Source organism: Alosa sapidissima, chromosome 1, assembly GCF_018492685.1.
Source record: "Alosa sapidissima isolate fAloSap1 chromosome 1, fAloSap1.pri, whole genome shotgun sequence".
Lineage (NCBI taxonomy): Eukaryota > Metazoa > Chordata > Actinopteri > Clupeiformes > Clupeidae > Alosa > Alosa sapidissima.
The window spans coordinates 43,239,697-43,262,890 of record NC_055957.1 but is presented as its reverse complement, the minus strand read 5'-3'; the positions used below and the strand labels follow the sequence as shown (position 1 = coordinate 43,262,890).

Genomic DNA, 23,194 nt, shown 5'->3' with positions numbered 1-23,194 from the left:
AGATGATTTACCACTTAAGTTCAAAGAACTTGTGGCTAATCGATAGGTCATTAATACGGCACTAGGGGGCACACAGGTTTTAAAATTGGAGATGGTGATTTTGCGGAGTAGGCGAGTGTTGGGGCCACGGATTTGCATGACGTGGCGTAGCCAGCAGGTGGAGGCAATGAGGCTTTACAGGCAGCGAGAGTGGAGATTGGCACAACATGTGCCGCTTGTGGCTTTCTTCGTCAGAGGCATCAAATCAAAAGAATATCAAAAGTAACCTCTGCTCCGCTATTTAACTTCAGCAACGCAGCAAAGCTAGAAGTTGACGGCACTCCTGGATAGTATTGCATTATCGGGGGGAATACCTGGCCCGTCCACAAACGTGCTTTGTCCTGCAAGGTTATCGAAGTGCAGTGAAAGAAATAAAAACGAAGAAGAGTCTGCATAGGATGAGCCCACATCTAACCTTAAGACGTGTTTTTAAAAGCACAGTTCTGCGTTTTCTTGTATAAAATAATTTATGTGGTAGGCTAGTGGACACTGGCTTCAGCTCTATTTTCAGAGCAAATGTCCATTTTCGCTGTTGTTGGGTAAAGCAAATCTTGCCCTTTGCAGAGAGAATCCCGATAATTGGAAAGCATCCGTATCCGGACAAGAACAGGAGGAATTGTATAGTCCACTATACCAGAGTTGATACTTTGAGCAAGAAGGTCCTGTTGATATTCACAACGACATGGGGTAAGTTGCCTTCACGTTAACGTATTCATGGCATCATTAGCTCAATTATGATGGAAGGAATTGCCTTCAATAAGTGTGATGCCGCTTGACATTTGACGCAATGTTTGATTGTCCGTAGCCGTAGTCCGTAGTGGGTTATATAGCACAGAGGCACAGTTTTTGTGATATTTCTTCTCGATTAAGAAACGCGCCTTAATTGTAGGCAATTCTATCTTCAGTTGTGTTCAATGTCGTATGGACATCTCAGAGTTAGCTTACTGTAACTTAGTTCTCACTTTAGGTTTTGTTAGGCTCAAGACTAATAGGCTATTATATGGTTATAAAACATGGAGTATAAATGATCGAGACACAATGACACTAATTTGGGATCATGGTAACCCAAGTTCACCCAGTCCTGTTTGTGTCTGCAAGACGCAAGGCTTACCAAAATTACGGAATGCACTATAAGTATATCACAAACTGTAATTACAGTGCTGTGAAGTGTAGCCTTCACTGACTCTCCCTCTCATCTTGTGCTCCAGAGAAGGTCCCACTCCGATCCTGTAAGCATGTTTCCACTACATAGAGAAAGGTAGGATATGACGTTATTCTTTTGTTCTGTAGCCTACTTCTGTCTATAGTATTTTTACTTTCAGTCATTTAACGTCTGAGTACCTCTTATGGATTATACTTTATGGATTTAAGTTCTGGGGTAATTAAGACCAGGCCATTGATTTATGTTTCCACATGTAAGGAGGTGGGTTAATTTTTTGCCTCCATCCATTCACTGCGATTCTGTGGGAAACGAGTCCTATACTCAAATGAATGCAGTGTCAGTGCTCTGAGGAATGACTGCTAATTAGGACAAATACACTAATTTAGTTTTAATGGCAAGACTGCTGCATAATTATTATATGACAGAATGATGGGCTTTCCTGTTTGACAAGTTCTATCTGGTTTAGATTTGCTTTTTGTAAAGTATTTTTGCTGTGCAGCAATGATGACCTTGAGTCTAAGTAAAAAAAAAAGTATGCTTCATGGATTCAAACAAAAGAACCAGCATCAATTGTTCCACTTCTTCCACTTCTGCATTCTTGTTGTGCTGATATTGACAATGTTGTTTCCTAACAATTTCTCTCTTCCCCCCCAAGCGGCCCTGCAGATACAGTGCTGTATAAAGATGTACTTTACCATTTATGGGATAGGCCTCCGTCCTGGGGCTGTCAGGGACTCTGGGTTGAATCTGGACCTAATTTGAGTCAGTTCAGTTCCATCTCAAGGTCGGCTGCGTTCGAATTAGCCCAGATGGGGGACCTCAATTCACCAACTTCACTCTGAGCAGTTCAGCACCACCTCCTTTACGCCTGGTCATAGCTTCAGACTAAAGAGGGTGAGGTGGGGGGTGGTGGATGGAATGGCTGACCATTAGTTACTTGGGATGGGATGGGACCATGCTACTTTCAGTGGGATAATGCAATGCAGAAAAGTCTGCTCCTTTTTCAATGTGCTCTGCTCAGTTCTCAAAAGCAACTCTCTCTTTCTGAAACCAACCAAACAGTCTCGCTGGCCTTTACCTTCCATTCTCCATCTCTCTGTTTCTCTCTCTCTCTCTCTCTCTCTCTCTCTCTCTCTCTCTCTCTCTCTCTCTCTCTCTCTCTCTCTCTCTCTCTCTCTCTCTCTGGGGCAGTGTAATGCAGTGCAGAGGTGAGCTGGCACATAATGTGTCTCATGCCTTAATAAGTGTTGGCAGCCCAGCTGTGGCACTCGCTGGTGCGTCAAACCACAGCATCTAATTATTTATCGCAGCACATGAGCACCAGGACCAATACAAGTGAAGTGTCGCAGTCACTAGAAGAGTGCATCTGATTGCCATTGACAGACATTGATCCAAACACAATGGTGGCACTTGAAGGATACGTTTTGTTTTGCCTGCAGGGACTTCTCTTTCTATGTGCTTGTTCAAAATGGTTGGTATTTTTGAAGGTTATTTCACCTACCAGGTGGTTAATTCACTGGTTTACCTGGAGATTTGTGTGGTTGTGTTTGACAGCAACTGATGAATGCTTTGTGACCTGTTTCGTTATTGTGTTATAGTTAGAGGAAAGAGAACCTGTTAGTCAGTTCTGTAATTATCACCAAAGACATTTATTAGTGATTATCGATTGCCCATGCTTTCCTAAGTGATGGATCAAATATTTCAAATGCATCTCTATATATAAGCTATAGCTTAGTAGAACTACGCTATGTATTCACTATTCTGTCTATTATCTATTATCTATCTATTATCTATTATCTATTCTGTTCACCTAGCCGTAAGAATTGCACAGCTGTACAGCTAAGTGTTTGGAATAGCACATAATTCAGAAAATCATCCAAAAAACATGTGAGGTTCATGCAACATTAACTGGCATTTTTGAAGTACCGTATATGCTAGTGATTTTCCAGAAGCTTCAGTAAAACTCTGAGGGTTTAATGTAACGTGGATGTAGACAACATAAACTTCTACTGAGTGGGTTTATATGTAGGGCCTCAATAGGGTCCATTGAAACGGTGGGTCATGGAGTTGTCCCAACCTGACTGGGTGGTATCGGCATGCAGGGTATTTTTCGGGGGGGGGGGGGGGTTGTTTGGAGGGGTCACGCCCCCATGTTCACATTCACCTCATTGCAGATTCCCACAGGAAGGCTGTCTACCTAGCTCCTAGTCCCTCCTCAGCCAGGGCAATTGACTTCGAAGCAAACTGGGTTAGATGTAAGAAAATATTATATAAATATATTATATATTATAAAGCTGTTTTTTCATGATGGATTCTTGGCTTTTGTGAAATTGGACATTGTGATCTGGGAAGATGTGGTGTGTTTGGGTTTATGTTTTGGCTGAGGCCAGGAGACTGGTCCCTAGAGTTGTCACTGCATCAAAGCACAATAGACATGTTCTGGACATGAAAGCCTCTGTCTAAGCTTCAGCCAGTCGTTTTAGGCCAAAAGAATGGGAGCAGATCTACATAAACAACACAACACACACACACACACACACACACACACACACACACATACACACACTTAGGCATTTCAGGGCTTCTTGTCTACAATGCCAGAGCCACACATGTACACACACATACATTCAGACACAGACACACATAAACAGAGACACACCTCTGGACCTCCTTGGGTGAAGCCTGCCCAGTTGGTTTGCTGGCTGTGTGTCCTGGGCGACAGAGGAGATCAGGTGTTCTCATGGCGCCCAGTGGCCTGGGCGGTGGAAGGTGATGCCGCCACTACCCCCCCAACAACCCACCCCTGCAAACTCTCATCCCAGCACATGGCTTTCTGCTCCCACCCAGGCCCTAATCTCCTCGGCCCGATCAGTGGCGGCGGGAGCTGTCCGCCAAAAGCTGGTTAAGCTAAACGGCGGGGGCTCGGGAGATGAGCACAGAGGGGATTACGGAGCGATTGAGAAGGAGAATTACACAGGCGCTTTAACTGCAGACTGCCACACCGGACAGCGTAGCATAGCATAGCACAGGACAGCGCAGTATGGGGGGTGGCTCAGACGATTGCCCGACAACCACAATGCTTCGACGCTGAAGGTGGAAATGGAGCAGATTTAGACGACAGGGAGAGGGCGGGGTGAGATTATATGGCCGCGGTCCTGAAGACAGATTTACAGCAAAGTGATGGGAGATGGGGGGTGGAGATGAGGTGAGAATTTGTTTGGCCCTGTGGCCAGATGGAAGAAAGGGTCTTTTTTTTTCCCGGAAATGCCAATTTAGTCGCTTTTACGTGTTTGGAATTCAAATGGGTGCAGAAAGCTCCCAGGAATTCCCAAGATGGCTCAAGTTATTGCTGGCATGCAAAAGAAATGGAGCAAAGCTGTTTTTACTGTTCCTTTGATCTTGTTTCTCCTAATATTATGAGACAGGATGCTCACAGCTTGCAGTCTCGTTTGTGTTTACTCAACGCAAACAGTGTGTGTTTAATTATCAGAGACCTAACATGTCAAAACTGATATGCCTTTCTGAAGCTCGGTATAAACAGATTTCAGGTTTATTGCTGGTGGCGTTCGTTCTCTGCCCTACTCTAGTTCTCGATAATCCCTCTTACTTCACTGTGTCCTCTGTTTAGTAGCCGATTCTGTTTGTGTGGTCTGACGGAGGGGTGAGTTATCCCCTTATTGCCTGCCAGTTTGGCCGGTGACCTTATATTCACTTTGCAGACGTTTGGCCACTCCCTCACGTTATGTCAGTCATTCAGATTTTCACCAGCTTTTTCACATTTTCCAACGAGCGTCAGCCAAAGCACACTCAAGCCTGCGGCTACAGTTCAAATATTTACCACCGTATCTAGGATACGGATACTCTGTGGTTACATGGGCAAAAACAGGAAGTGAATGTATGGTTAATACTGAGTCAACTGTCAGAGTGGGCTGAATTTGCCAACTCTGTTACAATGTTACAACACTTGACTTTTGTGAGAGATGTATTGCAACACATGTCTTGATGTTGTGAGGCTAAGAAATGTTTATCTCACCGCAGCAACAGACAAGTCAACAGAGGAAGGTCCATCCAGAGGACACCGTTTGCATGGAGTAGCGGAGCTCTCCATACTTTTAAATCATGTGCGAGGTTCGAGTTACCCTGCCATAAGTGTCTCAGGCTTAGAGGCAGGCTCATGTAGCCAAAAGCCATGGGGCCCAGGGGGGCACCAAGGGGACCGATTACATAACACAGAAGAGAGTCATGTCCCACTTCTCATGTCTCTGCTTTCTCCTCTGCCTCTGTGACCCTCCCTCTCTCCAGTCTTTCATTCTCCTTTCTTTAATATCCTGTATTTCTTTCTCCATCGCGTTCCACACATATGTCTGTCTTTTTTGCCTGTGTCTGTTTTTGATTTGTTGTTGTAAACGTCTCAATTTCAGGGAGCAGCCAATCTTCAGCGCGAGAGCTCATGTGTTCCAGATCGACCCAGCCACCAAACGCAACTGGATCCCTGCCAGCAAGCATGCTGTTACCGTTTCCTTTTTTTACGACGCCAACCGGAATGTGTACCGCATCATCAGTGTGGGCGGGACTAAGGTTAGCACGCTGATCTGGCCTGGCATCAGAGACACCACCTGAGCACTCTCCCATACCTGTGCGTGCCACCACAGGAGTAGATAAATCATCATACGCTGATGTGTCTGTTCTCCCTAGAATGGTCAGTTAAATAAATCCTTTTGAAATTAATTGATAACAGTTTTGGATGGTAAATTGAGTAATATGTGCAGGTTGGCTCCTTTTATTGCAGCCTGTGTGTGAATGTGTGTATGTTTGGGTGAATGTGAGGCATGACATTGTAAAGCGCTTTGAGTGGAATCAAGTGTAGTCAGAAAGATAAGGGTTAGCATCCAATCTGACATAGATCCAGTGAGACTCCTGCTGATCAGTTTGAAGTTGGCTTTGAGGGGGATGGTGGTGTTGTGACATAAATCCAACTAAATCTTTCATGAGTTTGTAAATGAACAACCTCTCCTGGGTCTCTGATGAAAGGGTGTGGCCAGTCTGTTTCTATCCTCCTACAGTGCTCATTACGGCTGTGGTGAAGAGAAAGTGCACTGGCAGTCCACTCATTAGTGCTGTCCACTACTAGAGTCAGGAATGGAAAACATCCCTCTAAAAGGCCTTGGTCAGTCCACTTCCGGATGTTAATGGGCACAGTGTTAATATTGATCAGAGAGACTGCAGGATAGATTTTCTTGGCGGAAATCCTCAGCATAGTCTCTTGTCTAACACGTTTCACAGTCGCCATGCTGTTATCTACTGACATCCTTGTATGAAAATGAAACAAAATTGACCAATCACTATGTAAGTGGTAATGCCCATTGATTTTGTGATGTCGAAACCCTGTCAGTAGTTGACACTCAAATTGTACATTTATCGAGTTGTTGAATTGCGCAACAGGAGACGAGGATAAATCGAACGAGCCAAACGAGTGATAAAGAGAATGGATTTGTGCTCAGCGTGTGTTTGCCCTTAAGCCTAAGCTTCATGTGGATTACCATCAGACAGGGGAGCCTTTCAGCTACATCTACCACCTCTGGTCTGACCCACATTCCCACATCCCAGCAACCATGTCTGTCTGTTGGAAAGGTAAATTCCATGGACAATTGTTAGTGAAGGTGTTAGTGAATTGTTAGTGAAGACAGCACGACCTCCCAGAAATGCTCTTCTTTATCCAGATGCAGAGTGAACTGCATGTGTGGCAGTGGGGTAGTAGGAGAGGTCATGTCACTCCTCATTGGCTGGACTGGGGTAATCATTTGTTGCCAGAAGGGGAAAAAATGATTGTCTCCCTAAGCTGCTGTTGCCCTCCTATGGTTTAAAATTAAATTTAATTTCATCACTCTGTTGCCATATCTGAGGTGAAAGGGTACACAGTTGTGATCCCTGATCTCCACTCATGTGCTTTTGTGTGAATTTCATAGTACACTTTGGATTTCCAGTTTGCCTCAGAATTGAAGTGAAACTGACTAGTCACCAGATGTTTTTAGATTTTCTGTGATAACCCACTATGAACTGTGACCACTTGTTTTTTGAAACATCTTCATTTTCCATTGCTCCACAATTTTTTGTATTCTCGGTGTCTGATCTCAATCAACATGTCAGTCATTTCGCTAACGTTCGGAAGATTGGAAGCCCTCAGTGTTGTATCTTTCTTGCTTGTTTCACAGGCGATTATCAACAGCACCATCTCACCCAACATGACCTTCACCAAAACCTCCCAGAAGTTTGGCCAGTGGGCCGACAGCCGGGCCAACACCGTCTACGGCCTGGGCTTCGCCACCGAGCAGCAGCTTCATCAGGTGAGCCTGCCATGCCATATAGTTCTCATCTACATTTTACAGCTTTTTGATTCCTGACATTTGTCCCAAAAAGTCATTGATTTGGTATTATTGGAATTTGGAATTATTTGGTTGTGAAACTGCTCAGTGCAGTCATATTTCACAGAAGAAAATATGAATCCTTTTTAAATCATCATGGACATCCTTCCTATTAGAAACAGTTCAGCAGTATTCTCATGTAAATGTACCAATTTCTAAATCTTACCTGAAATAACAAGAGTAAGTTGACCCTACAACCATGTAAAAGAGCAAACATGGAAAATCAGAAATGGGCAGAAAATCCTCAGCTCAGAACCCTTGAGCAATCCTCTGAACTTCCCAGCTGTTGCCTCTAGCTAGCTTACTGCCAGGGCATTTAGGTACCTCAGCACATAATGGATTGGGCAGTAGGAAGATTACTGGGATGAGGCTCCACATCAACTGCACACTGTGTTCCTAGAGAGGAGGAAGGGAGACGGCACAGCTGGAGTGATTGGCAACCAGTAGACCCGTAGAAGCTGCTGTTGTGTGATGTTAGCATTAGCAGCCTTAGCTAACCCCCACCAGGGCAGTGACTATAAAAATCATGTCCTGGGAATGGAGTAAGATTGGTGAAAACGGGAGCGTTAAATTGGAGCTGATTTTGTGCATTAAGTGTTTTTTGCACTTAATGTGAACAGAATTATTGGTCAGGTGCAGCCAGAGAACCAAACAATATTTGTCTGAATGCTGTAGTTCTGCCTTATGGTGTATTTGTTTTTTTATAGGCTTTGTGCCAGTTATCCCGCTAAAGGGAGGCTTTGCACATACTGAATGCGTGAAAGAGATGCCTGTCTCAAAATGTCTTCATTGGTAAATACATTTGTAATGGATTAAAGTCTTAGTTTATTATTACTGATTAACCATACATAGTGTTGGAGCTGCTCAAAATGACATCAAATAAAAGCACTGTGTTAAGGACTGACAGTGCTATCCACATTATCCCCCAGCAGATGTTGTAGGAGTTATTGCCTCGACCAGAAAACTCATTTTGGTTTCATAGATGGCCCAACAAAACAAACATGAACAGCCTTTGGCTCAAATGATTAACTTATAGATCTGTCCATGGCTTTTTACTGTTACAGTTTTCAGAGCGCTTTAATGAGGTGAAGGATGCTGCCCGCATGGCAAGAGAAAAGTCCCAGGAAAAGATGGAAATGAACAACCCTGGGCTGAGCATTGCCGCCCCTCAGGTAAGAAGACCCATGGTGGTGATGATGATGGTGATGGTGATGATGGTGATGATGGTGATGATGATGATGATGGTGATGATGATGATGATGGTGATGATGACTGCTGTTGAAGTAGAAAATTGTTGACAGTCAAGCATTCATGGTCTGTGTGAGTCTTCTTCCCTTTGCTCCCACAGAAAACTCTCATCATTTGCCAGATAATAGCAATGATGTCAACAGCACCATTAAGAGAGAGAGTCACTTTACACTTTTAAGGCCTTTTTACATTTGAGGGATCAAAAGAATGACTTCCTATGCTCAAACAAAGTGAGCCATAAATCTGTGATCCCACAGTCCTCTTCTGTTGGGCGTTGACGGAGCCGCAGAGAAGAGGAGAGGGAGGGTAAGACCGGCGCAGAAATTGAGAAAGACTAGCTGGGTCATTCGTCTCTCAGGGAAGCGAGCGGAGAACTAGGGCGCGGGTAAAATTATCTCGCGCTGCGGCCACAAGCGTGGCACTCTTCTTGGCACCTCCCTGTGCCAGTGGAGCCTTGCAGATGATGTTTCTTTTTTTTTTTATCAGGTCATCTTACTGAGCGTAGCAACCCATCAGGTGTATATTTGCCTCCTCATGAAGAAGGTCCTTTTTTCACCTCAGACATGGCCAGAATAACTCTGGCACTTTATTTGTCCTTCTCCCTACCTTTGTCACACAATTCCACTCTGTGTCCTAACAGGACACATGCCCACATGACAAACAAAAGACGCCACGAGTCAAACGAAAGAAATGTAGTTACATTCTAATCTGTAGACAAAATGAGTCGTTTTGATAGCTGTAAGGCTGATTTCTATGACTGTTTCCCTTGCCTTTACCCCCTTGCCACAACATGGAATTCTGGGATTGTTCCAGTTCTCACAGGTAAGCATTAGAGGTCATCTAAGTAATAATGACAGGAGGCTAAAGCCTTTTATAAAGCCTTTATAACTAGTTTGTGCTCTAGCATGTAACACCATATTATGCATGTTATGCATATTATATTAAGCATGACCAAATAAGTTTTCTTTCATTTAAATCTAGTAAACACAGAGAGCCATTATTTTTTTCTAGAAATCAGTAAATACTGATGTATACCTGGTTATAATAATAAATTTCACCATAGTTCACAAGGGAAGGTTTTACTGCTGCCATTATAGCATACTCCACCGAGTCAACAACCGGGTCTGAGAAAGACACATTTTTTTCCCCTGAGGACTTCCTGAGCTTCTGATTTAGAGGAATAGATGCTAGAGAAAGCCCTGTGGTGTAGCATAGCATGGTGCGGCAGGAGCCGCCAAGCCAAGAAGAGGAATGTGAGAACTGTTGCATTATCGCACTGAGCAGACACCTTTTGTGTCTGAGCGTGATTCACCTCCCGGGGTGAGGAGGCTTCTCCTGCATCATTGGCTGCTGTCGCGGCAGTGGTGGTGGTGGCAGTGGTGGAGGTGGTGGAGGTGGAGGGGAGCGGAGGGGAGCTGAGCGGAGGGAATGGCGAAAGCAGGTCACTCCCTTCACAGGACGCCTAATGGCAAGAGATGCACACAGAATGTGTGTGCGCTTTTTCAGCATCATGAAATGTGACATGAAGATGCAGGAGGGTGCAATGTTAAACCAAATCATATTATAATCAGACCCATTGAATGGCATATGGGAGTTATTTTGTAGAGTGAGTTATAAAAACAGGGCACTGAAGGGCATCTACTAGAAAATAACCGAGAGGTGCGCTCAGTTCACGCTGAAGGTGTGTTCAGTTCAATTCAGGCTCTTGCAAACTTCTCCCACCTTCCCCCTGGTTCCACTAGCTGAGATCTTAATTTTCTTTTGTTAGGTGGCCCTTAATCTACTAGATTTAAAAGCAGTATTGTCCGGTCACAACAGGAATGTCCTGACCACCTCTACATTTCTCAGAGGTACATTCTTTCAGACTGGTGGAAGTCTAGTTATACGACTGTTTGTAAACAAAAGTTGCGGTCTGTACACTGATACTTATCAACAAAGGAGTTCTATAATAATAAAAATAATAATAATAAGCTTTATTTGTATAGCACCTTTCATACACAGAATGCAGCTCAAAGTGCTTTACATTTGGAGCATGTAACACAATAATAGAGTCAGTCAGTCATTATCAATCACTTTCACTTTTCTTCATTGCTGTGGCCGTTTATGATCCAATCAGCAACATTCTAATGTTCTATATTGCCTCTGATGTGGTTCTCCAAAGTTTGTACATATGTACATGTTAATGTTAAAGCATTTTGTTAAGTTGGTGTCTCCTGGTTGGTCTTGCAGGACTTGTCTGATGAGCTGCAGTCTCCTCCAGTGATGTGTGCCAACGGCCCTGAAGACAAGCTCTTCCGCAGCCAGAGTGCAGACATTACACTCAACTCTGAGAAGGAGCGCATCAAGAAGATGTTGTCTGAAGGGTAACTGTTTCTCCTTGATGACCGCTGTTATGGCAGGGCTATTCTGGACATCTGATGATCTGACCAGTGGAAGCATATTGTTGCAGCATACCATCAGCAAATGTTATGCTTCAGTTGCACATTCAGTGTAGCCTGGCTGTTCAACTACTGTTTTCCACAGCTCTTATAACTCTTCCAAAAACCTGATGAGATCACAGTGAAGTGTATTAATACATATTTTCTTTATATTTAAAGTAATTAATGTCATGAGTTTCATTATACATCTGAATCCGTTTCATAACAGGGAAATCTTTCGCCAAATAGCAATCTAATTTTGTCAGGTTTAGAATGTTATAGAGTTCTCATTCATCCTAAAAAAAAGAACTGCCACTGTAGTCATGGTTACACTCCCTGCCATTATTCACTGCTCATTCAGCCTTGTCCATCCAGGAAGTGTGTGCCTGTGTGTGGGGAAATTAGGGGTCATTAGACGGTCTGAGTCACGTACATAAATGCTGTATGCGACCCTCATAGGAGGTGGCAAACTCCTGACTGCACCTGCCACAGCCAGTAGCCCTGACCAGCAGACTTGCCTTTGTCTGCGATAAGAGGCCGTCATCACAAGGGCACTGATTTTTTTTCTTTCTTTCTTTTCTTTTTTAACCCTTTTTTTTTCTTTTCATCACCGTAGTTGTCATGGTGAGGCACTTGACTGTTCTTTCCTCTGAAATTTGCGAAATAGTAGTTCATGTGAAAGGTCTCTTGTACCTCTCTCTTGTGCTTTCTGCACAGACTTTGTATAGTCACAGATATAGAACATTTTAAGGCCATTGGATCAGGCAAATTGCTCACAGCAGATATTGAGAAATGTACATGAAGTTTATAGACAAATGGATTAAACAGAATCACAAAACATAATTAATTTCAAATATCAAGTCATCGTTGGTCATACGCCATCAATTATGAATAAAGTGAGATCAAATTAAAATGAACATGTACACTCTTAAAATGAACTTGTGGAAAACAACACAACTTGCTTATCACATCTCCGTGTCTACTGTAAGTAGGGACAACACATTCGAGTGTACTGTATGCAATAACTACAGAAATCAATACTCACTGCAGAGCTCACATTCATGATGGATGAGGCCATGTAATGTCTTCCCCTATGTCATTAAACTAATGGTCTATTTCTGTTACCAGTGAGAACGAAATATTTCAATTGTGAAGGGATATTGAAAATGCTGGGAAATATTATCATAAACTAATAAACCATTCCAGAGAAGTAAGTGCTGTGCTTAAAATTAATTTAAGGCTGCGTTCAGAAAGTCCTCTTTCCTAAGTTCCTGTGCAAATGAAGTTACCCGGAAATATTTGGTGCTAAGAGCTGTTCAAATTGTCTACATCCTTAGGAAAGGAGCTTTCTTTCAAATCTCTTTTAGAATAGGATACATTAAAGATTGCTTTATGAAAGGAAAGGTGACAGTGACAACCCACATTTCCTTGCCCCAGGTAACAACAACCACCTTGATCTACAATCACGTCAATAACACCTGCCTTCCCATAATTAAGTAGCCTAGTGTAAATAGAATCATATTCTCTTAAGATTGTTGTTTCCTAAGTCTATATTTCATCTTCTTCAAGGTCAAGGAAAAGTGGATAAAAAAGTTTGAGTCAACAGATTCTATCTTTTGGCTCATGTATACTGAAGTGCTTAGTGTTCACTTGTTTTGAAATGCTTGGTTTTGTTGATGTACTCAGGTCAATCTGTGAGATGAACCTGGAGGCTGAGCTGTTCACGCTGCAGGACAGCAATTCTAAACTGGTGGCGGCGCTCCATGAGGCTAATGCTAACGTGGAACAGTGGAAGAAGCAGCTTGTCGCCTACCAGGACGAGACAGAGAGACTGCGAGAACAGGTGAGAGGGCCCAGGTGTAGACAGAGTTGTACACATTTTAGCAAAAACCTAAAATGCAACACATTCCATTTCTCAAAAATGTAAGTAAAATACTTGTATATATAACAGATTCATTTCACTCAGTTTTGTTCATAAATTTGGTAAAATCAATATTAGGGACCATTTCACCTTCACCAGGAATAAGCTACTCTGGTGGACATTCCTGCAGTCAGTATGCCAATCGCATGCTCCCCCAAATTTGAGTGACATTGTGTTGTGTAATAAAATTGCATATTGCAATTGGAATTGTTAGAGTGGCCTTTCTGAGCAATAATTGTGCTTTCTAATCAGCATGTTTTGATATGCCACATCTAACTGGTGGCTGAATCATTGAAGTGCTCACCGACATGGATCTAACATGAATCTTTACATTTGTAAACAAAACTGAAATGAGCCTTTGTGTGCATATAAGAAAATCGTACATCTTTTCCTTCAATTCAAGCAAAATAGGAGTGAACATAAGCTTGTTTAGCAGACATGATGTTGCAGTGGGTTGGGTCTCCTTAATTTGGTGTAGAACTGCAACGTCAATGTCAAATCAGGTCCAGGTCATTTCATATCATTAGGCTGGGCTTTCTGCCAAAAATACCTTAATGGACCTCTACATCCTGGACCTGCTAGCTCACTTAGGACTCATCCACACTGGATCTGTCAGCAGCAGCAGAGTCAGGTGTTGTTGGGTGAAGGTGTGTCTCCTCCACCCAAAGAGACAACAGCATCATTCCCAGCATGCCCTGGTTTCTCAGCCTGATGGAGGGGCAGGCCTTCCTGTGATGGGGCTCATCTCTCGCCGCTCTTATAAGGGTAAGCTCAGCTGATTACCGAAATGCTGTCATGCAAATCAGCTCTATTACGGAAGCGGAGATGGAGAATAGAGACGCCTCTTTCTCTACACCTCCTCCCCAACCCCACCCATTAGAATCTCTAAAAAACTGGGGCAGGAGGGAGGTGTCTAACCCCCGTTTAAAATTGGGGGAAATTCAGCCATTCTAAGGAAATTCGGAGTGTGACTGAAACATCAGTGGTAGGTTATGATGGATGGTGGTGGGCACTGCTACTCATACAACCCTTCCAGCCTGTGTTTGTGTGTAAAGACTTGTACGGAGTTTACTTTTTATAACTACAATTATGAAGCATTTTAAACACACATTACTCACGCCAGAATATTTAAGCGCACCCTCTTAAAAGCACTACCTCTCACCAGTAGACACCAAACAGTGACAATCTTTTAAAAAATGCTGTTGCACTGAAACCACTGTCTAATGTGATAATTTAACGCTGCTGTTGTAAAAAGAATAATTTATGCCTTTGAAGGCTGGGGCTTGCTGTTCTGCCAAAGTGAGATAGAGTGTGATTAGGGAACGGATGACTAACCTCAGATCCTTTCATTTTCTCTGAAACCTCTGAAGGTTATCTAAAGGTCCCAAATGGATAATTAAGTGTTTCTGACGGCCGATCCAAACTGTAAAGGCTCTGCGGTACTGCATTTTTTTTATCCCTCAGTGGGGCAGGTGGCATCAGCCACCCAAATAGCCCTTCCGTTTTCAATTCTGGAGACGCTTCTATACATTGTTGACTGAGCTGACTGAGAGCTTGGTGGCCAACACACCTCATAACTATCATCTCCATCTCTCACAAAAGGTCAGGAGTGAGCTTCACTCTGCCTCTGCTCTGGAACTCTGAAACACTTCTGCAGTTCTCTTTGCAAACTACATCAAGCGATTATGAAATGGATAACAAGCATGTAATTAGGCGAAACAGAATGAACAGGGAAGGTGCTGTGTTGATGGAGAAGGTGTTAAAGGTGCTGTCTGATGGAGAAGGTGTTAAAGACGTTAGATCGCTCAGTTGGAGAAGATAGTTTCTTTTGTGGCAATGTGAAGGGTCAGATGGACCAGTGCCTCTTTTGTTTTGTAGTGCTGATCTTTGCACAAGCACTTCATATGAGTTTACAGAAACATCAGAGTCAAAGTGATGGGCAGCTGAAAAACATGGAATGCAATTGTTGCATTCGTGGGGACCACCAGGTGCATTTTGTTGTTTCTTACTCTCTCGAGACATAGGTGTCCTAAACTAAACACCATACCCGACTGGATATTTTTTTGGGGGTACTGTGAGCTTTGGTGTCTTCAGAAGAATCTGGAGATGGAAGGACACTCCTTTTCTTACTCGACAGTTTTCTTTCTCTTTCGTTCTCTCTCTCTGCGGAACCAAGAAGGCTACCAGGTGGTTGAAAATGGTTCATGTCTCTCGAGGGGCTAAATAGAGAGAGAGAGAGAGAGAGAGAGAGAGAGAGAGATAGTATGCGGGCATGAGAGAAAGAGAAAAAGAGAGAGAGGTGGAGATGGTGTTGGGTTGGGGGATGGGCAGGGGGGTTTGTAGGACAGCAATATCCTACTTTCAATGCCCTAGTTAGGAGAAATGAAAAATCACCAGAGGGACCTGGCAGCTCCTTATTTTGGGAGTAGTTTTTGTACTCTACACGGTTAAAAATAATCGCCTACCTCTCTCTCTCCAGGCTCTCTGTCAGGCAGACCTGTCAGGTGATCTTAACGTCCATTCGTTATAGTGTGTATTCACAATGCAGCATTCAGGTGTGCATCCCTTTATGCTTGATAATGAAGAGCCATGTTGGTTTACTGCAAATGTTGGAGCAGGGCTGTTGTTTGCTGCACAATAGAAGCGAGCCTTATACTGTGTTTGCAAAATTACATGACCTTAGTTAAAAACATGAAATAGATTAAATTAACCTCAATGTTAGCCTTCTAATGTACAGTGGTGATGTCTGAACTTGCTGTTAGTCAGAATATCAGTCTCTGTAACCCAGTGGCCAAAAAATCTGACAATGATGCTTTGATTTAGTGAATTGTGTAAATTATTTCATATCAGCTCATGTTTGATAAGAAACACAACGTAAACATTTTTTTAAATTTGACCAACCAAAAAGGTTTAAAAATATAATATTGGATCAAAGTGTTGCTTTCATGTGTTCTGCTGTTTAATGCCCATAAAGGATCTTTCCTCTTATAGAAGTGCATGGAAAGCATTATCTATTGCTGGTATCAATGAGCATACGTGCTGTCCAAAGGGACGTGGCCTAGTTCTCAGATCAACAAGTTTCAGTTATGTATCAAAGCTGGTGTTGAGGCCTCTTTATGGGCTTTGTGCACTAGCTTACTTGAAGTCGACAAGCCAGTTTCCAGTTTGTTGACATCACTGTCAACAAGCACCTGAAGAGGAGTGCTTCAGTTGTACCAAAACGTGTGCTCACCGAAAATCCTACCCTCCTTATTTTGTGCAGCCACTGCACGTAGGCTTGCATTATTTAGGAAAAAGGTGGCTAAAATCGCTTTTATAATGACTTGAAGCTGAGCAGAGTGGCACAGCAGTGCTCCTTGTGTACATTGTATTTCTTACATTTTGGTAGAACTAAAGCACTCATCTTCAGGTGTTTGTTGACAGCCATGTCAATGAACAGGAAACTGGCTTGCCCACTTCAAGTAGGCTAGTGCACAGAGCCCATACTCTATTGTGAGGCACTGCGCTGTGCTGCATTGATTTGTATATATTTTGGCCATTCTGTTTGCCACATGTATTGGTTTGTTTACTTTTAGAGGCCCCTTCCACCATTTTGTTTACCATGTGGATTGATTTGATCATGTTCAGGTGGCAGACCTGGAGGCCCATGGGGGGCACGGACCCAGTGACATGCTGAAGGATGAGCTGACTCAGTCACTTGAGGAATTGGAGGCTTTGCTCAAAGCCAAAGATGAGGTAAGTAACCAGAGAGCATGAAGGCACTGCTGTTCTACATACACAAATCCGGACTTGCAGATGCACACTAAAGACTACTGTACACCTACGTGTAAATACTAGTTAAAGATAACATTGAGACGTTTATGTAAAATCATGAACCCTGATAAGCTGTCGAAAGACTTTCACTCTAAAGAGCTGGGAAACTCGTAGGTTTGAGCCATGCCAAGGGCCTGGAGGGCATACTCATACATTTTTCGTTTGTTCAGGAAATACGCATACTGCAAGCCAAGAAATCTAATTTCCATGAAATGGAACAGGAGCGAGAAGAGGCCATTCACAGAATACAGGTAAGCTATCAGCTGCACTTAAATGAACACTGACGTAATTCACTCATCGGAGATCTGATATCTGACACACACCGATCCATATCTCACAAACGATGGCCTGCGTCAAAACTCTATGTTAGTCATCATGTATTGAATGTATGAATGGGGACACCAGCGGTTTCTCCAGCAAGATAAACTGATCGATTGCAGTGTTCAACTTTCTAATCAGTTAAAAATGGGTAAAACCCATTGACCCAATGACAAAGTGAAAACATAGATTAGATTTATGTTGTGTTTGGTAATTTAAGGGAAATGGTAGAAATTCACACAAAGGTGTCCAGGCAACAGCATGAACAGACTTTTGGGACCATCGGCATTCAGGTTTTACAACCCTGATTTTGTCTGCTGTTACTGCTGCTACAGGACTTTATAGTTAGCCTCACAAGTAGCCCAGAAGCAAGCTGGCTAGGGTACTCTGTGCATGGGGTTTATTTACGAGTGTACTGGCCAAAAAGAGCCCTGGTGTCAGAAGCATTAAAAAATGTATCATTACAGTGCTTTGAGAGAGTGAGAAGTCCTACTTATAATCTAAGTGGCAGGGAATCCCTGGAACTGCTTGACAGCCAAACCTCAAAAATGCATCAAAAATGCACCTGACAGCCCACATACTAGAAGAGAGTGCATCAAGACAAATCATGAGATTTCATCTTTGACATTTCACGTCCACAGGGGAGTTACCACCATTTCAGAACCCACATGTCTGGAGTCAAGAGGATTTCTTTGTTATTGTCTAGTGGGAAAATATTGCAGTGTGTACTAAATGATCTGAGAAGAAAATGGAAAAGAAACTAGGGGATAGACTAAGAAATGTTAATGGGGTTTTTGGATGGTAATGAGTGTACATTTTCGATGGGGGGCAAAACAATGTTATTATTAGAAGTAAGACTGGAATATGCAATAAAATAGCATATAGCACAGCCTTGAGGGCAGTCTCACTACGTCAAAGTGTTTTGTGCCTTTAACTGTCACTGACTCGAAATAGCATTACACTTCTATACTACTATGGAGGGAGACCCTGCAGGCAAAACTAGTAGTGTTTTTACCAAGTTGTAATTGTAAAGAACAGGTATAATAAGGACTGTCTATTACTAGACTATTCTTCTAGTCACTGCCATCTTGTGAAGTTAAAGTCTGTAGTAGTCTATCACTGAATTCAGTGCAAACTGCTGTCCATGGATGCAAAAGGAGGAAAGTTCCGTAATGAAATTGTACATCACTTTGGTCCCCAGTGGACTTCCCCTTCAAATCGTGCCTCAAATCGTGCAACACATGACCATTGAAAAGAATACATCTCTGACCAGTATAAAATTGTTTAAAAAGTATTAACATATTAACATATGTGCATATTGCAAGTAAAGACAAGTCTCGACCACAAGTCATTCTGTCTCTCTCTCTACCACCCCCCCCCCCCCCCCCCCCCCCAAGGAACTCGAAATACGCAATGTGGAGCTAGAACGCCGAGTGCAGAGTGCTGAGCAGTCCTTGGCCAACTCCTTGGAGGAGAGGGACCGCATCGAAAGCGAGGTACAGAGAGTGGTCGAAATCCTGGACGTCAAGATATTTGATCTGAATGACCTGAGACAGAGTCTGGTCAAACTTATTGACAAGTAGAGTCAGAAAGGAGAGCAGTTTGTGGTCTAGCTTTGGACTAACATGACAAAACAGGGAGAATAATGAGAAGTTCCAAATGAAGGCCACAGAAAGATTAGAAGACAAAGTACCAGAGCTGCACTATGGACAAAAGGGCTCCTGAAAGATAACAGCCTGTAGCTGTGTTTTCAGCACATGATGGGCCTGACATATTACTAGATTACTTAACTGTATTTCTAAGCTGTCTTTATGAGCGCTGGTTTAATTTTGCCCTAAACAAACCCTGGCAATACATTTATCTTAATCATGAAAAAAAAAAACAATAGGTTAAATGCAGTAATGGTTGGGTAACTATGGGCACCTTTGGTTCACATTCGCCAAATGCATTGCTGTAGCTACTACACAACAGCTGTTTGGTACCTGACTACTCTTATTCATATTTTGAAGAAGAATTTTATATTTTTGATACATTGTGGTGATGAGTGAATGGTAAAAGCACACTGATAAATAAAGACAATATGGTATGTGGTAGTGTGGCTAATATAGTTAGAACTGATAGTGTGATCACTTTGGGTTACATCAAACTGAGATAAACTGGCAAATGTACATACTACACTAAAGCACAGAGAACGGCAAAATAATGTATTTGCAGCAGAATTTTAGAGCACGTCTGGTATATCACAAGAGTTAACTTGGCAGCAGCATTTGTAGATGAATGAAAAGAGAAAAAATGCATGACATTCAGGTTAGGTAAAGAAACAAACTATACACTAACCATTTAAAGAGGTGGTCAAATGAAAACATTTCCATTTAGTAGGGTTCTGTTGCACAAGGTAATACTCAGCACACAAAATAAATCTCATTAGTCTTGTATCACAGCAGTCTCATAAGTCAAAATGAACATACCAAAGACCTGGTGTCTGGAGTGAGAAATGTTAAACGCTAACTAGAGGCATCGTAGTGAAAATGTAGGAAATGTTAAGAGAACTATGTGCATTCTCACTTTAAAATATATGCACCTGTAGGAATTAGCCAGTAAGAGTATTTCATGCTAGGAAATTGCACTGATTTAGGCAGCATATTCCAGTTCATATAAGATATAGGTTTTGGCCTCTTATTAAGAGGGAGTATTAGTTATAAGCTTGTCCGTCTTGCCGTGTGAGCTTCAAATTTGACTTTGTCACGTTATGTGGTGGCCACCATTCATTTGCAGCTAAGATGACTGACTAATATGGGTTATGAATAAGAAAACAGTCCTGCCTTTTGAATAACAGTGCTTTCTTCACCAATAAATACCTGATCATCCAACTGACAGAAAAAGACTAGATCTGTAAAGAGGTGAATGTTTGAAGATTACACAAGTAGCCCAAATTCTCTTGTGAAGAGGGCATGAATGACATATTGTTGTTTCGTTACTGTTAAAAGGGAGAGTTGTGCAACATTTTATGTCTAAAGTTATATATCCTTACAAGTCTGTCTTACCTTACAGAACATGCTGTATGTAAAAATGTTGTGGGCCTTATTTTAAAGCATTTAAGTACATACCTTGTGAGGTGTAGAAGAGATTTGTTTACTTCACTTACTAAATGTATCATACATTTGCAAATATTACCTTGGTCAGTTTTAATAGACCAACATTTCAATGGTTTCTGTATGATACAAACTGTTCATATTTTAAAACACTTCAGTTCTTAATCAAGGTGTTTGTAATATTTCTGCATAATTTACCTCAAAAGCTGGCTAGTTTGACAAATGGACTTTGTGCTATTTCTGTTTCATAAGGGAAACCTATATAGATTTAATACATTTTAAATGCAGTGCAAAGACATGCAGAACATGCCATTTAATTGCTAATTTGGCTGTGGTTTGACCTTGAGAAGCCTTTTATGTGTCAAATAGGAATTATTCTGTCACTACTACAGTTTGTGCATCAACAATTTCTTTGAATAAAGTGACAGATCTGAATGCATTTTAAAAGAACCCGATTTATTTTTTGTACATTGAATGTCATAAATGGTTTTATATTTGATAATCCTTTAACCCTCTAAACACTTACAACTATCCAGTACCAGCCATTTTTGCCATAATATCTGAAGGTGAAAATGTGCATACGGGGACCCCACCAGTTGGTTGTTGGCTTTCAAGAAACTAGCCAAGCCCCATTACATATTGTATCAAATTGTGTCTCTTTTTAGGCCAACAATCTATAGAGTGACCAATATCGGTATCACGTATAAGCATACTTTGTAATAGTGTACTGTTTAGCTATAAAGGGCCGTTCTGTAACTCAAGTCATTTCTTCACCGATTTCTCACTTTTGATGTCGCATTTTTCTCTATGGAACTCCCCCTACAGCTTTGGGCTGCATATTTCACAACTGTCTCTTTGGCATTTTCGCTGGCTCTGCCATGATGAACATCTAGAAAATGAAGCCATCTTATAGCTAGCTGGCTGGTGCTTCAAGGAGGCATTCGTCCAGAGAATTTTAAGCATTTCTTGTTTCTCGCTCATTCTCGCTTATCGTGGGACTTTGGGATTTAGACACTGCCGGGACATTAGTGCAGATCTTGCAAGGTTGGTTTTCTGCTAGGAGACGGTAGGGGGAGCAGGGCAAGCTGCCATTCTCGCCACAAGAGGTCATTTTACCATCACAATGATTTCTAAACTGTGTTTTCAAGTTAAAAATGTTGCATAGTTCCCCTTTAAATTATTAATTATACTAAGTATTAGAACTATTATTTTATTTATTATAAAACAGGTAGAAAATAACTCGCACACAAGAATTGTACATTAAAATGTAATGTAGATGATGCTTTGAGCGTACTGCCCTTTTTCAGACGCTTTGAAGTATCGACTTACAATGATACCAATAAACATAACATTAAATTTATAGTACTCCATATGTAAGCACAATGAAGAAAGGAGTACTGTCTTTTACTCAGGGTTCGAATTACCATAAGGCTCGTTAGTGCCCGGCCCCCTTAGTTCTGGCCAGGGCACTAGTGTAACCTGCATTGTGTTGAACCACTCGGTTCAGACTTGCACACGCCCGGACTCGAACCCGCAAACAACAGAAGGCTGCCTCGGATCGGAAGTCGAGCTTGCTAGTAATGGAGCCAAAATCCCAGGCTGCTAGCTTTCATGCTAGCCGATGCTCCACACTGACATAGCCTACCATGCAGAAATGTGTTGCAATTTCAAAACTGACCGGATTACTCGAACCTTATTGTACAGATGCAAGCTTTATATCCACATATTCGGTAAGGTCTGCTGTTTATGATACGGTTTTCCATGTGTTGAGTGACGAATTTGTGAGATTCACCCATCGGATTCAGAGTAGCCTATGCCTAATGGGTGTCAGGCAGAATGCAAATATTGAATTTAATGCAAGTTCAATGTTAATTTTCTCGCGAACCATTTATCACAGGACTTGGCGCTAATATCATTGGAAAGCTTAAATTCTGGGCATTCACGTGATTGCTGTGTGATGAGTAGGCCTACCCCACTGCGAGAGATGTAGGCTATGAACCTGAACATGAGAATTTGCTGGGGCACAGCTCTGCAAAGCAAAGTGCAGTATCTAATTCCAAACTGAGAAAAACAGCATTGTTGTTTGTCTTTCACAATGTATTTTAGCTGATACTGTAAAATGAAAATCCCTATATCTTCAGGAAATGTTTCAGTAGATCAATGACATTTTGATAGATTGATTGGAGGATTTGGCATTTTATATTGGTGTAAAAAAGTGAATTTCACAAAAAATGCTTTGGCTTTGTAGGGGGGTAAAGGCCGAATAAAAAAAGGTTCTGGTTCTAGTGACGCCCTTGAGGTAGAACAAAATCCTGGACAATTTTGAAATTCCGGCCGGACGCTTTTATTTAGGTCTCAACAAGAGGACATGTCCGAGGAAAAGACGACGTCTGGTCACCCTACCAAAAAATGTCAAAAGCATGTGAAGAAACAATCATGTCAAAAGTGTCTAGATCAGTGTTTCTCAAACTTTTTCAGACCAAGGACCACTTAATAAAAAAAACCTCACGGACCACCTAGCTAAAAAAAAGAGTAGACCTACTTAAATAGTTACTTACACAATAGGCTTACTCACTGAGCACTGAGCCACGTTGCTTATTTTCTGTGCACCTTGCTTGTGTCAGAGGATTCATATGATTTAAACTGGCATAACTTACATAGGCAGCGTTGCAGAACTGTTTGGATTTACATATATGTTGGTTCAATATGGCAAACAACTCATCTATATTATATTTTACCACGTCTGCTCGCGGACCACACTT

The 23,194-nt window shown here is 42.1% G+C and overlaps 1 protein-coding gene across 4 annotated transcripts; it reads left to right on the top strand.

The window, feature by feature from the left end:
• The first annotated feature begins 88 nt into the window (after positions 1-88).
• LOC121712245 (homer protein homolog 3-like) lies at positions 89-20,867 on the top strand. 4 transcript variants are annotated; one of them, XM_042096383.1, is made up of 12 exons: positions 89-479; positions 604-726; positions 1,248-1,297; positions 5,623-5,779; positions 7,414-7,545; positions 8,688-8,795; positions 9,685-9,693; positions 11,101-11,234; positions 12,975-13,131; positions 16,837-16,944; positions 17,193-17,273; positions 18,738-20,867. In XM_042096383.1, the coding sequence occupies exons 3-12, from the start codon at positions 1,275-1,277 to the stop codon at positions 18,921-18,923; spliced, it is 1,095 nt and encodes a 364-aa protein (XP_041952317.1). In that variant the 5' UTR covers positions 89-479; positions 604-726; positions 1,248-1,274; the 3' UTR covers positions 18,924-20,867. The 4 variants fall into 4 exon arrangements, with proteins under 4 accessions (XP_041952317.1, XP_041952307.1, XP_041952287.1 ...); XM_042096373.1 differs by lacking the exons at positions 89-479; positions 604-726; positions 1,248-1,297; positions 18,738-20,867 and adding an exon at positions 17,982-18,717 and having other exon boundaries at positions 4,382-5,779; XM_042096353.1 differs by lacking the exons at positions 89-479; positions 604-726; positions 1,248-1,297 and having other exon boundaries at positions 4,386-5,779.
• The last annotated feature ends 2,327 nt before the right edge of the window (positions 20,868-23,194 follow it).